The following is a 16284-nucleotide window of genomic DNA, read 5'->3' on the forward strand; positions in this document are numbered from 1 at the left end:
CCTTTTTTGTGTTGTCCCTGGAGTTTTATTATTTAGGACCCAGCTTTAAACATTTCCTTTGGCATAAAACCCTTCCTAATAGCAGGTAGCAAAAATTACCCTGGAGTCACAGGTGTATATAAAGGCCTGATTACACAGTGCCCAGCATCCTTAAATTCCTGGCTTCATGCTGTCTTTTAAGCTCTTATGGAAGCATGGGCAGGCCATTAAGAAGCCAGCTTCTCAACAGCTGGGTGGTGGTGGTGGTGATACCTTCTAATCCCAGTACTCTGGAGGCAGAGGTAGGTGAATCTCTTGAGTTTGAGGCTAGCCTGGGCTTCAGAATGAGTTCCAGGACACCCAACACAGAGAAACCCTGTCTCAAAACAACAAACCCAGCTTCTCAAGATGGTACTCAGGTCATGTGCAGCCTCAAATCCCATTAAGCAATTCTTATTATCAAAGAGTGGAAGTCAGTGTTCATAGATAGCAGTATTTATCAAATGTTCCAGTGCAGAATATCAAAGCCAACCCTTAGTTATTTCTCCATGAAGAAAATGTTCTTTTCCAATTGCCATACTCATTCAGGCAGGTGCCCCAACTCCACAGATGTCCTGAGAGAGACTGTAGAGTAAGCTCCAAGGGTTCAACCATCCCTGAGGCAGTGGGGTGTGTGCATGCATGTGTGTGTGCACATACAGTTTACCGGTCTAAAAAGTATGGGGAACCTTGCAAATGAATGTTGCAGAGTAGACACATTCTGTTTACAAAATGCACGTGCGTTAGTAGTGATATGATACAGTGCATAGACGGAGGCTCAAAATAAGTTTGGTTAGCCTTTTCTCTTGATACACATCAAGAAACAGAACTACAGTACAGCCCTCCCACATAAAATCAGGGCAAGGTTTTCAAGCACTTATTAAATTATTTCATTTGCTTCGGCAAAACATGAGCTTTCTTGGAAGTGAGGCCAAGAATTATATAAGAGGCTTGTTTGTAACCAAATAAGATTGCTGAAGTTATCCTCAGTGAAGAAAAGCAGTGACCATAAGTACTGAAGGACTGGCTTGCGTTAACAGGGTACACTATCACGTGACACGTCAAGTAGATATTTGTCAGGCATTAAAATTCATTCTGATCAGTACTTACAACCTAAGTAACCTCCTATATCTTGCCCTGGTTTAGCAGTTCCTTATATATCGATCTCAGGCACTTAGTGCCTAGAACTGGATCTCCTGGCAGGGATAAGCACAAGGAGGCACCTAATGTTCCCTTCCATACAGACATTTTAAGGCTTTTAGAAATAGACAATCGGGGAAAATGGGTCCTAGCCTATGGGTTCTGGACAATGGCAAGAAGCCTAAGGGTTCACGGATTCATATGGTACCAAATGTTTTCTTTAGCAATAGATAAATGTGCCATACGGCTGATGAAGTCTAAATGGTTTCCACCTGAATGTCCTCAAAGGACTACAGTTAGATGTATCACTTCTTTCCTGCAAATACTAAGATACACAGGTCTGTGGTAGAGCCAACCATTTCTGCAGACCTTAGGGAGGAATCTCTGCATACAAACTGATGTTTTGTCTTCAGCGAAAGCATGGTCTGAGCCGGGTGGCCACCTCTGCACTGGAGCCCACATGTCTGGAGCACCTTCCTGGTGGCTAAGCTGGTGCACAGCCCCCCCCCCCCCCCCNCCCCGCCCCATGTGGCCTGGATCAGTGATTGCTCTGACTTTCAAGTCAACTTCACTGTTACCTATTCAAGTTCCAGAAAAATACCTAATGTCAAACGGTGACAGAGAACAGGAACTCACCATTTGCAATCTATTCTGCAGCCATACTTTACTACTGAACACTGTGCCCTATTTCTAACAGCCTAACAGATGACTGGGAGGAGCAGAACGAGGCTCCCCCAAGGCTTGCTTCCAAAGCTGAAGGAAATGCTGACATCAGACCAGCGTTTGCTCTGGGTCTGTCTACAGGGTGAGAATCATCCAGTGATGCTCTGGCAGGCTGGGTCATAATTCATCTTGAGGTACCAGATAGGAAAGCATAATCTCTCAGACAAAGGCCCTTCCTTGCCAAGAGCCAGGTTGCTGTGGCAGTGCGGTTCCTGTGGGTCCCCAGGCAGCTAGCTGCACTTCCTGCTGGAGGCAAGAAGGGTCTGGGCTCTGCAGGTAGAGGGATGGTGAGAGGCAGCTCTTAGGATCAGGGCTGTCACTTGCTGAGGATGGGCTTAGCAACAGCACTGCTGAGGGGCATTTTAAAAAGCGGCAGTGGAACAGATCTGTGATCACCCAAAGCAGGACAGCCCTGTGGACGAGCTCATTCCAAGTCGTTAACATGACAAGATCAAGCCCTGCTGAATCCTCTTATTACCAAGTGCATTGAAGCTGAGTGACTGAAAAAAAATTCAGAGGCATTGCAAGTCAAGTTAGAGGAGACCCAAATTCCCTCACATGGGAGGCCTGGGTACTGATAGGAAGCTCACCCAGCAGCCTTTCCCATTTCGGGGTCAGCTTCCTCTCGAGGAGAGAGAAGCCCAGCTCATGTTCCTTGCCCCACACAGGTTTCCTAAGGCTCCTACACCACACCTGTGGCTTGGTGCCATTCTCAGAAGCTGATGGGCTGGTGTTTCCAATGAGATCTGGGCTTCTTCAGTGGGGTCCTTTACCTAAAAACTGCACCAGTAGGTGGCACCTTCTTGTGCACACAGCCCAGAATGACATCCATATGTCTCACACCTGCACTGAGGATCAGATGGCCTAGCTGGTCTGCCATATATCCACAGACCAGGGATGGCAGGTAGAGAATGGCTTCAGTTAAAGAGCGATGCTCGCTGGCACTAGAGAACGAGGTGACGGGGCTGACTCATGATGACCTAGTTGTTTCCTAGCATGGCTGGGTAGATGATGGTGACCTCCCATGACAGGGGATACAGGGAAGTAGGTGTGTGAGGGACGATTAAATTACAACAACTGGGGGCGGGGGGCTGAGAGCAAGTGCACCAGCCTAAGGTTCCATGCAGGTGAATCCCAGATTTGGGCTTTATGGGGGTGACTGCACCAGCTCAACTGGGGATGGAAAATCTATACAGACGGAGACAAAAAAGCGAGAAACAAAATGTGGGCAATGACATTTAAGAAAAAGATAAAAGGCAGCAATTTAGCAGATGGAATGGGATGGGGAAGAGACCAGAAAAGCAGAAACAGGTGAAGCTGAGAGAAGACGGTGCCACTTCGGAGCTCAGCCCCACATGCCAATAAAGTCTGCTGAGTCAGCTGAGCTAAAGGAAATGCTGCCCAACTCTGGATGTTTTCTACAGAAGGCTTCACAGGGGAGAATTGATGGGGAAGACATGCTCAAGCTGCACACACAAGTGCCCCTCACCACGCTCATGGCTGGAGATGTGCACATGCACTTGGGCATAGGTGCACACAGAAATGTATTCGCAGACCACACCAGAGAATGTGTGGCATCTAAGTAGATTCTCAGTGGTCCTTTCCTGCCGAGAACTGTTACTGTTCAAATTTCACTCACATCTGAGTGCTGCCATTTCAGTGAACACAGCACATGAAAATGACGGAAAATACAGAGCCAAAGTGAATCCTTTTACTGCTGAAGCTATTTTACAGCTGGAGCCTGTGCTCTAGGGTTGTATCAGGCATCGGCCAGCACAAAGGAGGGTGTGAAGGTCTGAAGAACCAGAGCCCTACAGCTGCCAGTACCTTGCAGAGCATCGCGCAGTAACTATTCAAGTGGGCCATCTGACAATCACTGTGCCTTACCATCCCCACATCCCAGCCCAGACGGCACCCCTAGAACACGCAGCTTTACCTGAGAAGGAGGAGCCTGTCCTTTTCAGATGGATGATCGTCCAGCCACTGGGAGAAGCGTGCATGGGACCACTCTGCCCTCTTCAGGGATGCCACCAGAGAAGAAAGTAAATTCTTTAGCAAATACTGGCACAAATAGCAATTCATGACACTCAAGGTGAAATTACCTTCTGGACTGAGGAATTTCAGAACGTGGCACAGGCCTTCATGCAACTGATTACCAAAAAACCTTAAGATTTGCCAATTGACATGGCCCAAACAGAGCTTTATGAATAGAAATTACTTGTGTCTGTTTTGTTTTGTCTGATAATGACGGTGATGATATTTGAAATAGGGTCTCACTCTGTAGTTCAGGCTGGCAAGGAAGTCATGGCAATCCTCTAGCTTCAGCTTGCCAAGTATTAAAATTATAGGCATGGGCCACCTTAGGCAGCTGAGATCTTTTTTTAAAAGGGCTAACTCTGGACTCATAGGTAAATCTGACTCCCTGCTGTGAAAACATACGGGTCCCCGGAGTTCTCTTCCATCTCTGTTCACTTTCAGGGAGACATCCATGACCAAATAAAGCAGGATGGCCAGGAGCCTGCTCAGTGAGGAGACCTGTTTACAAAGTGACTCAGAGAGTGCCCATGATTACCTGGAAGGGGGACTTCAGCTCAGCGGGTGCTCGTGTGAACAGAAACTGAATGACGATGCTGAATGGAATCACATCCCCCACGGCCGGACTGTCAGCCACGTGCTCACTCGTCTGGAAGAGCAGGGGCCTAGAAGGAAAACAGAGGCATTCTGTGTGAATATTCCTCTTAGATCTGGTTTTGTAGGGAGGAGCTTTCCAGACAGGGTTTCTCTGTGTAGCCCTGCCTATCTTGGAACCTGTCTACTGGTTCCACCACACCCAGCCCTAGATTAGTTTCTGAAGCCCCATTTTAAAACCTCCGTTCAACCCCAGGCCACACAAGCTCCTAATTTTGCAGGCTGATTTACTTTAAGCTCTTTCCTTAACATCACTTATCAGTGGGTCCGATATTACTTCAGTGACACAGCAAAGTTTCTTGTAGCGCCATTTAATGAACAGGCTAAAATCAACTGAAGCACAAAGTGACACCTTCAAGTTGGTGTAAGTAGTGGATTCTTAGTTCAGTCGATACATGTGGCTTTCATCTCATGTAAAACTCTTCTGACTATAATCTAACATGGGCCAACTCAACGTTTTCTATGTATTCATTCTAAGTGGAACTTGAGTCTTTAAATGCAAAGTCATTACTTTGCTGATTATTCCAACAATCTGCCGGCTGCCTTCAGTTCTGAGTCTCTGTCACACTCTCTATCACAGGAGTGGTGGGAAGGGCAATCTACTCCTCTACCAGTGCTGGGCCACTCTGTGCCAACATCAGGCCAGGAAGGATGTGCAGTTGGCTGGCTGCAGAGGCTCACCTGGTAGCGCCAGTAGCAGCCACACTTCTCAGCAGTTCAGATGACTGACACGAACCATGGAACAGAGGCCTGTATCCTGGTCTCCTTCCTCAGTCACTTAAACAACACCAGTGTATGAAAACAGGCAGGCCTATGTCAGCCATCTAAATGACACCACGTATGAAGGCAAGAAAGTTTACATGAGACAGCCCAGTCCCCTCCTTCCTCTTGCTAATGGACATTTGTTCCAGGAGCCAGGAAAGTATGTTCAACAGACTCTTGATTTTTGTTGGAAACAAAAAAATTAGGAAAAGGTCCTTATAGAAATTATCCTATAAATGCAACCTACCCCTCCTGACAACGTTTTTCTTATCTAAACTGCTTATGAGAGTTAGTTTTGATTATTGACTTGCTATAATGTGAATCACCAGTGGAGGGAATCTCAATGAGAACGGTCTGGATCGCGTTGGCCCGTGGGTATGCCTGTGAAGGGTTTTCTTGGATTAACTGATGAGGGAAGACGTAGTGGGCAGTGTTTCATAGGAGGAGTCCCATAAGGACAGCAGAGCGCCCGCAGGTGGTACTGACTGTCAAGTGAAGTGACCACTTCCAGTCCCTGTCACCATGACCTCCTGCGACAGTGACAGAATAAACTGGAATTAAACCGAATCCTCCTCTCTTCAGTTGCTTTTGTCCTCCTGGTAGTTTGTACTTTAGAACATTTTGATAACTAGAACTATTCACCCTTCATGAGCTTACAGCTATGAAATTAAACTGATTAAAAAGGAAATCTATAATCAAAACGTAGTAAGTCATTTTTAATAACCCAAACATCAATTAAACCATCTTATCAAATACAAATAACTACAGATGAGCAACATTATCTAAGCAGTTTAAATATACCATTTCTGGTTAGCTAAAATACCCTCTTCTCTCAGCAACTGCCTTTAACTCCTCAGACCACACTGTGTTGGTTATGCTGACAAAAGGTATAATATTCCTATTTTTTATATGTCACATGTATGCCAGATACAGAGAGTGAAAAACTTAGACCTGGATCATGACAGCTGGAAGAGCTGGTGGTGTGAAAGGTTCGGTCTTTACTGCTCCTGGTAACTGTGTTCAGCCTACTCAGCCTCTCATCCCACGGATGAACACACTGGGACACAAAGCAATATTTCATCTTTGCATGCACAAATGTGATTGCTTGACCATCAAAAGAAACTGTGACCTGATGTTTTCGGAAAACAAACACCCATCAAAACGTGTTTAACACTCTACGAGGCTGAGGGACTGGTTAGCATGGCTGACTATGGAGAGACAGAATGTTCATGATGGCGGACAGTCTTGGGCCACCTTTAGCCCCTCAACAGTCATTTATTGTGTCCTCATGACTATCAGGTCAGTCCTTTCAGACTTACCAGCAGCTCCCTCATTCTACCAACAAAAAGTCAAGATGTCATCAAGATAACCTCTGAGGCCTGTAACAAACATTCTGCTCTGCCCCAAAACACACACCTGTGTCCAATCTACAGAAACTCTGTGAAATTGATACCATGTTAGAAGATGGTATTGGGGGCAACCTGAGCTGTGTTCCTAGACCATGGCCAGTAATATTTGGCTTTATTACTCTCATTGAAAATGAATTTTAAAAATTCCTACAGATGAAGAACACAAAGACTAAATAACACCATCAAGTATCACGAGCGAGCCTGAGTAAGCATAAGAAACCAGTGACTTTAAAGACAGTATCTAAAATAGTAGGTTATAAGAGCAGAATGAGAAGGAATAAAGAAAGCTGACAGGAATCAGGAAAGACCAATAAGGCCATCAGGATTCATCTAATAGAAGAGGGAATTAGGAAAAGAAAGGGGCTAGAAAATGTTTAAAGAAACAATGGGTCGGGGCTGGAGAGATGGCTCAGTGGTTAAGAGCACTGACTGCTCTTCCAGAGGTCCTGAGTTCAATTCCAGCAACCATATGGTGGCTCACAGCCATCTATAATGAGACCTGGTGTCCCCTTCTGGCATGCAGGCACACATGGAAGGAATGCTGTACACATAATAATAATAATAAAAAGAAACAATGGGTCAAATTTCCCCATATTAGACACCAGCCCTAGGTACAGGAAGCAAAGAGCTCTCTAAACCCAACCCAAAGTCCATCAAGACTCACACAGGAAGGTAGCTAAAGCCAGATACAAGTTCAGGGAATGAGACAGGAGGATCCTGAGATCCTGTTGGGAAGTGGGTAGGGTTAAGTGCTAAGAACAAACTTCCTACTCAGCCTCCACACATTTGCCCCATTTCATTCTGACAGGAGAGCTAAGCAGCTGGTTTTATCTTCAGCTCCAGGAAATTAAGTCAAATCTAAAAGTAAGGAAGTTAATTTTGTGTTTTTTTTTTTTGTGTTTTTCATAATTATTCTTCAGGATATTTTCAATGCAAACTACAAAGGATACAAGGGGTGAAAAGCAAGGAAGGAAGGTTAGGACAAACAGAGGGATGGAGGCAGGCAGGGAGGAAACATCGGGGCACACACATATGGGACGAGCTGTGTTTAGGAGGCTGACCCACAGACAGTCTGGGTGACATGCTAATAAACCCGGTCTAGCTGTTTTGGGGGCCAGCAACCTGTCCCTTTGGAGCTCTAAGCCACATAAGCTGTCTTTCTGCCAAGACCAGAGTTCTGCACTGGTCACTAACAGCTGTCTAAAGAGCCCTACAAGCAATTCTGGGTCTGCATCTGCACTGGGCACCAGGCACACACTACCTCCTTCCAGGCAGCACTGCCTGGGCCCTCTCCAGGTGGGACCTGAAGCACCAACAAATTAAAAAAATAATCACCACCTGAAATGCTTTACAAAAAGAATTAATTAAGGTACCATGAAAAGCAGAAATTCCATACTGCCATTCTTAGAGATTATTTTAAATATAGCAGCACTTCCAAGGTTACACATTCTAGCCATAAGGTAGAGTTAATTAGTCAAGTATTAGATCCCTTAAGAAAAAAATGTCTATTTCTAGTCAGGGAAAGTCACATTTAAATGACTCATGGTTTCACAGCTGCCAATTTTCAGACACCCTGTTAAGGCTAATCATGAAATGCAGGACAAGAGGTCCCGATGCTCCTGTCCCACATCCAGTATCAGTGCTGGTCCCCTTCATGCCACCTGCCACCAAGCCTACTCTCTCCAATTCTGAGCAAAGGGCCTGATACAGCAGCAAGACCACTGAGTACAATGCTCAGAGAAAGGAAGCATGGCCCTACTGTGAGACAGGATGCAGCTAGCTGTCCTTCCCACACAGGACATGGTCTTGCTATTGAGAGGACAGACAGATGTCAGAAGTGAGGCTCTTGCTGCAGAGGAGAAAGATGCAGGAGGCTAATGACTTGGAATAAACAGGGGCTCAAAGTTTAGGCTAGAAGGGCGCCTGTCAGTGTTCCCACCACAGAAGGTAGGGTTTCATGAAGGGGACTGTCTAGGTCTTCCTGGAGCTGTCCTGGAGCTTCTGGGAGCAGAAGCCAGGAACATGAACTCTTTCAGTGGCAAGAATTTGCCACTAGTCTCTAAAAATTTGCTATTTTCCAAGATAATAGACACAAGCATTCTAATGTTTCTGGACAAAACAGGCATGTCTGGAATAAGATGCTGGATGGTCATTCCCTGGGGGACCCTCAGCTACTGTAGCCTTTATTGATCTGTTTTTATGGTGAATAGGATTTTTCCCATTATTTCTTTCTTAGGAAGTTAGCTATTATATATAGAAATATAAGTGATATTTCTGTATGTTAGTTTTGTATTCTGATAATTTGCTGAAGTATTAGGTCACAGGGCTTTCTGATCAAGTCTTTAGAATATTTTAAATGTAGGATCGTGTTATCTAAAAATAGGGATCCTTTTGCTTTTTCCTCTATTATTTGTGTCCCCTTTACTTCCTTCTCTTGTCTTGCTGTCCTAGTTATGACTTTGAGCACTACTGAGTAAGAGCAGAGAGTGGGCACCCTTGTCTCATTCCTCATTTCAGAGGGAATGCCTTCAGTTTTCCTCATTTAGTATAACGTTGACTAGAGATCTGTCATGTATAGCTTTTGTTATGTTGAAATATATTCCTTTGATTCTTAACTCTCTTCATTAAAGGATTCTAAACTTTGTCAATGGCCTTTTTGTATCTGGGTTGATTACGTGGTTTATTTCCAAAAGTTTATCACTTTGAGTTTCTCTCCACCTAATTTAATGCTGGCTGTTGGCTTGCTGTAAATCTCTTTTTTTATATTTAGATATGTTCCTTGTATCTCTCCAAAGACCTTTTTCGTGAAGGGTGCTGGATTTGTCAAAGGCTTTTTCAGCTTTTAATGAGATGATCATTTTTTTTCTTTCAGTTTGTTTATATGGTAGATTACACTGACAGATTTCTGTATATTGAACCAATCCTACATCTCTGGGATAAAGACTATTTGGTCATGGTGGAGGATTTTTTTTTTTTTGTGTGTGTGTGTATGTTCTTAGATTCAGACTGCCAGTATTTTATTAAGTATTTTTGCATTAATGTTCATGAGGGAGACTGGTCTGTAGTTCTCTATCTTTGTTGCATCTTTGTGTGGTTTGGGTATCAAAGTAACTGTAGCCCCATAATAGTTGCCAGGATGTACCTTGCCCTGACAGACTCCATTTTACAAACAGATTTTTGACTCCCATTTTGAGGATGAAAGATAATTACATGTAGGGTGGACTCACAGTACGAACCATGCACCACAGCTAGATGACATTATCTTAGCAGTAGAAATTTGCTAATTTATCAATGTATGAAGGTCAATTGAGACTGCAGGGGCATATGAGTACATTAAAATTATATCAGCAAAACCAAGCCCAAGAACTTATCAGACAGCCAGACCAAAAAGAGGATGCAACTCCTTTACCTGTATTTCATAAAATGGTTATCACAGGGGCCCACACCAACCCATCATTTGGTATCTAGAGTATGTACCAAGGAATGACAGGCAGAGAAGTCTCAATTATCCCTGGGCTGTCAGCTCAGTCTTCCACTGTTGACATGGCCATCCACACGCATGCCCCTCTGGACTTAGACCTGCTGTTCCTGCTGCAGACTGGGTTCTGTTCTTTTGTCTCTGCAACTGGCAACATCTTTAGTCTCAACTCAAACTCTTTCATGGTTTGAACTCTACAGCAAAGGCTTCTTCCTTAAGGCTGGTTTGGACTTGTTATCTTATTAATATATGCATTTATGATATATGAAATTTAATAATGCATTTCAATCCATCAACTTCTAAAAGCTCTTGTACTACTACTGTTGCTAACTTGTATTCTTTCTGTAACTCACACACACACACACGTGTGTGTATGTAGATCTAGAGATATATTCATTGTATCCTGGGCATGGTGTGATATGACAGTTAATATTAGTAAAAAAGGAGTAAAAGAACTGCATTCACCTCAGCCAGATTATTGAGGTAGGTAGATTATTTGGCAAATTGATGCTATTGAAACCGATGCAAGTCGTAGATTATTGTTATTCAATAAATTCTGACACCATGGAAAGACACAAAGTGGCCTTCTATGTTTCTAACATAAGGTACTCATGACAGAATCCCTACATTTGACCACAATATGTATTTACACTTGTCACATTTAATTGACAAACTATTCCCTTTATTAACATGTGCATGGCTTTACCTGATCAGATACAGCAGCATTTATATGGTCAATAGATCAGGGCCTTCAAAAACCCTCCATAGCCAGGCAGTGGTGGCACACACCTTTAACTCCAGCACTTGAGAGGTAGAGGCAGATGGATCTCTGTGGGCTTGAGGTCAGCCTGGTCTACAGAATGAGTTTCAAGACAGTCAGCCAGGGCTGTTACATAGAGAATTCATGTCTCAAACAAACAAACAAACAAACAAACAAAAAAGAAAAGCCTTTGTATCCCTGCAATGAAAACCAACACAAAGGAGCGTTCTATTTTAGTTACTGATGATGTCCCTTTCCTGAACCTGCTCTTTTCTTCCCTGCCCTTTTGCTAAAAGCTTCAGCATAGCACAGTCCCATTCCCTGGCTGTTTTCACTGATCTATGAATCCCAGATAAGAAGAAGGTTCCAGCAAAGCAGGCAGTAGACATCAGGAACAAAGTATCCCTTCAGGAGGCGAGGTGAGGTGTGCTGAAGGGCAGGTGTGCTGGAGGGCAGGTGTGCTGGAGGGCAGGTGTGCTGAAAGGTTGTATCTCAGGCTTTTCTGTGTCAGCTCACATCGACACTGGCATCTACGGTCTTACAGCATCTGGTGCTCAGGGGTTAACTTCACGCTGCACAGGGGCAGATGAGAATAGGGTCTTGACAGTTCTGACGTGTGTCATGTGTAAAAAACACAAAGCCTCTAGGGGCAGATCAGGAATGTCAGGATTTTTCTGAGGCAGCATTCTGCCCAAGTATGAAAAGGTTTTTGCTGCCCGAGGAACTCTAATGGAGACAGCGAAATGCAAATGAATGCAAGAACCTCGCTGGCTTAATTAACTGGTCCACTGATATTACCATCAGAGAGAGTGCCCAGGGGCACATGGCAGTGTGCTGTGCAAAGGGAGAGGGTGGGAGGGAGGAGTAGGCTCTTAACTGGAGAAGATCTGGCTGTCAAGATCTTCCTCCCTTGCAAAGAGGTCCCTGCTGCCCTCCCCAGCCCCACTGCTTCAGAATGAGGTCTTCTGTGGATTCACACTACGCCCAAGGTACTGTTTGGCTTGCCTGCCCCAACCTTGTTAGAAAATGTTTTAATGGATGTTATATTATTCTTTAGCTCTTCTGTTATCTCTAGGTGGGAAAACAATGTAAGAAATTTAATAACAAAAATTATTGGTTTTTCTCACTAAAAAAAAAATAAAGCTGAGGCAGGAAATTTGAAAAAGAAAAAAACTGACAAGGTTTTGATGGCTCTTCTTTTTTCTCTTCTCCACATAAAACACATACCAGTCTTTACCATACATCAGAGCTCTTTCTCTCTCACACCCCCTATTCCCCCCCCCCCCCCCTGCCCAGACCCACGGAGAACCTGGCTCAGGCAAGAGAAGAGACTACATCATAATAGGGAGCATGGGCACAAGCTGCAGGCATGGTGTCAGGAGGCAGAATCTTTTTTTTGTTTTTTTTTTTTTGTTTTTTTTGTTTGTTTTTTTGAGACAGGGTTTCTCTGTAGCTTTGCAGCCTGTCCTAGAACTAGCTCTTGTAGATCAGGCTGGCCTCTAACTCAGAGATCGCCTGCCTCTGCCTCCCGAGTGCTGGGATTAAAGGCGTGCACCCCTTCCCCACCCCCGGCCAGGAGACAGAATTTTAGAGCCCACATCTTCCAACTGAAGCAGAAAGCTGTTGTTTTTTATCTTTAGCACAGTGGCTGCTCACAGCCTCAGCCTCTCTGCTGAGGCCTTCATGTCTGCCATTGCCGCCTCAGCCACCAAATGTTGTTTTAAGTCAGTCTCTATCTTTTTATTTTACCAATAAAGACTTGGGAGCCAAATGCTAGGGTGAAAACCTGCTAGCTCAGAGAGGCAGAGGAAGCAGCTAGCTAACCTTCCTCCTCCGTATCATCTCAGAAAGAGATGCTTCTCCTTTACCATCTGAAACTAATACTCCTCCAACTGGATGTCCCTCCCTTCCACTTCCTGTGCCTGCCCCCTTCTACTTCCTGTGCCTGCCCTCCAACCTCCTGACTTCCCCCCACTCTCATAGTTACATCCAGTCAGCTGGTTCTTTGCTCCACCTCTTGACCTATGGTTGATTTTATTTAAATGATGCAACCTCAGGGTTCACAGTGTGATCAAATATACTGTAACAAAAAGCAGAGAGAGCTCACTGGGAGTGGTGTGAGGCTTTAAACTCAAGCCTGCCTCCAGCAAGGCCATACCTGCTAGCCTTCCCAAACAGTACCACCGACTTGGGACCTCACGTTCAACTACCCGAATTTATGTGGAGGGCATTCTCAGTTAAACTACAAACAGCAGTCTGTACTCATAAGAGAGCTTATGTGGAGGGCATTCTCAGTTAAACTACAAATAGCAGTCTATACTCATAATACAATGCTGTCGTGGCTGGGTCAGTGAATGTTCCGAAGACATCAGTCCAGTATCCTTTGATAAAGGTCTGGGAAAGATACTGGAATGACATTCATTTGCTGTAGTAGGACTATGGTCTTGTTTTGATAACCCCAAATTCCATGTTTAGGTTTTATTGTGTGTATATTAAAATAGTGCTAATCTTAATATTTGTGAGATAGGGAGTAGATCAGAGCTAGAGACCTTTGTGGGACCAAGCCCAAGCCCCCGGAGCAGACCCAGGGACTGAGCCAATGACCTAGGCCAGAGAAGGCTTGAGACAGCAAACTCCATAGGAGCAGAGCAAACCCCAGGAGTGCCTAGTGACCTCAGGAACATAGAGTGACCAATGGGGTGACTGAAACTATGGCCCTGACTGCACCAAAAGGAGCAACCATCTGAGCCTTGGATCTACTAGCACCTGGAAGATTGATCACCAGAGTCACAGACAGCCCCAGCCACACCAATTAGAGGAAAAGATGAGTAGACAAGGTCAGAACACACGCAACACCACAGAGAGCAACACGACACCAGTATAAACTAGTGACCCTACAACAGCAAGACTGAACAACCAAATATAGATGAATCAGAAGAAAATGATCTAAAAAATAACTTTAGGAGAATGTTTGAGACCCTTAAAGAGGAAATAAAAAATTCCCTCAAAGAAATGGAAGAAAAGACAAACAAAAAATATTGGAAGCCATGATGTACTCTCTCTCCCTCTGGAGACATAAATAAAAATAAACCTTTCCTTGTATAAATTGCTTTTGTCATAATGCTTTATCACAGCAAGAGGAAAGTCACTAATAAAGTGTACTATCATCTTTTTCAAAGTACATGATTATATAATTCATTCAGTATGGCTATTTTTGAAGACAAAACAAATAAATGATAAACTGGTAACCTTGGGATCTAATCTTTCAACTTAGAGCAGAACTAGAATCTAACACACTACTTAGAGATTTATTTATTTTATATATCTCAGCAGGCCCAAACAAGGTATTTGAAAAATATACAAGATCTCATTTAGGTCAAGCGGTGGTGACACATGCCTTTAATCCCAGCACTTGGGAGGCAGAGGCAGGCAGATCTTTGTAAGTTTGAGACCAACCTGGTCTATAAGAGCTAGTTCCAGGACAGGCTCCAAAGCTATAGAGAAACCCTGTCTCGAAAAACCAAACCAAACCAAAACAAAACAAAAACAACAAACAAACAAACAAAAAAAAAACCAAAGAACAAGATCTCACTTAGAGTTTTCTTGCAATCATGGACGTATGTGCAGTGATTATCCACTGCAGAAAAAGCAGAATTCAGTCCATGATGCTGGCAATGAAAACAAGAAAGAAACTCTAAAGCACATGACCGCTGTCAGCAGCACTGGCTTCCTACATGGCTATTACAGCAGCTTGAGGACACTGGAAGAACACACACTTACTACACACTAGTTTCCAGAACTGAGTCAAGGTTCAGACAGCTCACACTGCCTTATATTTACAGAAATACACCCACACGGCATTAGGCTTTTGGATATTTGACTAGTTTGTGCCAAAGCCTTCTTTCTATGTAGCAAGCTATACTCACAAAATTGTTATGTTTATTAATCAGATCTTTCCAGTCTATAGGGTTAGCCATATTTTTTTTTCGTAAACATGAAGCATTTGGAATCCTATTTTACGGAATGAACAGCCATATGCACAGGACTACCCTACCTTCTAGCATCTACTACTGAGGTCATAAAGCGACTACATGTTTTCAGAACAGCGTCCAGTTGTAGAAAGGGCAGATCCACTCGTTAAACTGCTATATTATTACATCACAAGTATGAACTAGCTAACTGTTACTCTTTGTTGCTGTTGTTGTTTATTTTTTGGAGACGGGGTTTCTCTGTGTACATCTAGCTGTCCTGGATCTCAATCTGTAGATCAAGTTGGTCTTGAACTCACAGAGATTTACCTGACTCTGCTTTCTGAGTGAGTGCTTTCACTCACTTTTAAAACTGAACTGTAGGGAGTCTAACCCTAAATTTGGTGCGCAACGGCATCAGTCTGAGCTCCCCAATTCATTCCCTAAGTTCTTCACTGAGCTTGGTTTTAGTCAATAGTTGTGTTTGTTTATATTATGTGATACTTTTAGGAGTAGACTGGATTAAAAATGTACATGAATAAATAAAATTTTCAGAAAAAAATGCCTGTATTATAATGTACTTCCTAGTGTTTCTATAAGAATGGGAAGTTAGAAAGTACCCATCAGCTCAGCCTTCAGGTTATAATTCAAAAAGAACCTCCCCCAATGTTATTAGCTACTGCATATAATCTTACATGGTTTTCTAAACAAGATCTTTTAGGACGATCATTTCTTATACGCATTGCTGCAGTAAAAAACGAATGTTGAAAATTTTACATAGCTTAACCTCAATACGAAGAAAGGACCACCTGCTCACAAGACGGCATATAACAAAGAATCAGGTCTTACCTGAATGACCTCAGCATTCGATAGGACTTTCCCAAATCAGACACTCTTCTACAAAGTGGACCCACAGCCAGCTCCATCTGAAATAATGAAGAGAGACCAGAGCTTTACATGGCAGACTCTGAAAGTCAAACTTGAGAAATACTCTAGGTCAGTTTTCCTTTGTTGTGATTAATACCTGATATGAACAATTAAGAAAAGAATGACTTATTTGGGTCCATAACTTCTGAGGTGCCAGTCCATCATGGTGAAGGTCTGGTGGGGCAGAATCGCTCACCCAATGGTGGCCAGGACACAGGGAGAGAATGCCTGTGCTGAGGGAACCCCTCCTCATCTGGCCCCAGTTGTGGATGTAGACTTACATCCAGGGCAGGTCTTTCCCTCAGTTAGTCCTCCCTGGAAACGGTCTCCCAGGTCTTTCTGTCAGTCAGTTCTCCCTGGAAACGCTCTCCCAGGTCTTTCCCTCAGTTAGTCCTCCCTGGAAACACCCTC

The 16284-nt window shown here is 43.8% G+C and overlaps 1 protein-coding gene across 1 annotated transcript in view; it reads right to left on the minus strand.

Moving 5' to 3' along the window:
- Positions 1-16284, minus strand: part of Cog5 (component of oligomeric golgi complex 5) — a 216388-nt gene that overhangs the window by 1118 nt on the left and 198986 nt on the right. The window contains exons 19-21 of the mRNA XM_050122311.1: positions 15796-15872; positions 4454-4580; positions 3818-3897 (exon numbers count right to left, since the gene is read on the minus strand). Coding sequence (XP_049978268.1) covers positions 3818-3897; positions 4454-4580; positions 15796-15872 — 284 coding nt within the window. The remainder of the gene's footprint in view (positions 1-3817; positions 3898-4453; positions 4581-15795; positions 15873-16284) is intronic.

The sequence above is a fragment of the Alexandromys fortis genome, unplaced genomic scaffold, assembly GCF_014885135.2.
Source record: "Alexandromys fortis isolate MF-2015 unplaced genomic scaffold, M_Fortis_MF-2015_v1.1 scaffold_201, whole genome shotgun sequence".
Lineage (NCBI taxonomy): Eukaryota > Metazoa > Chordata > Mammalia > Rodentia > Cricetidae > Alexandromys > Alexandromys fortis.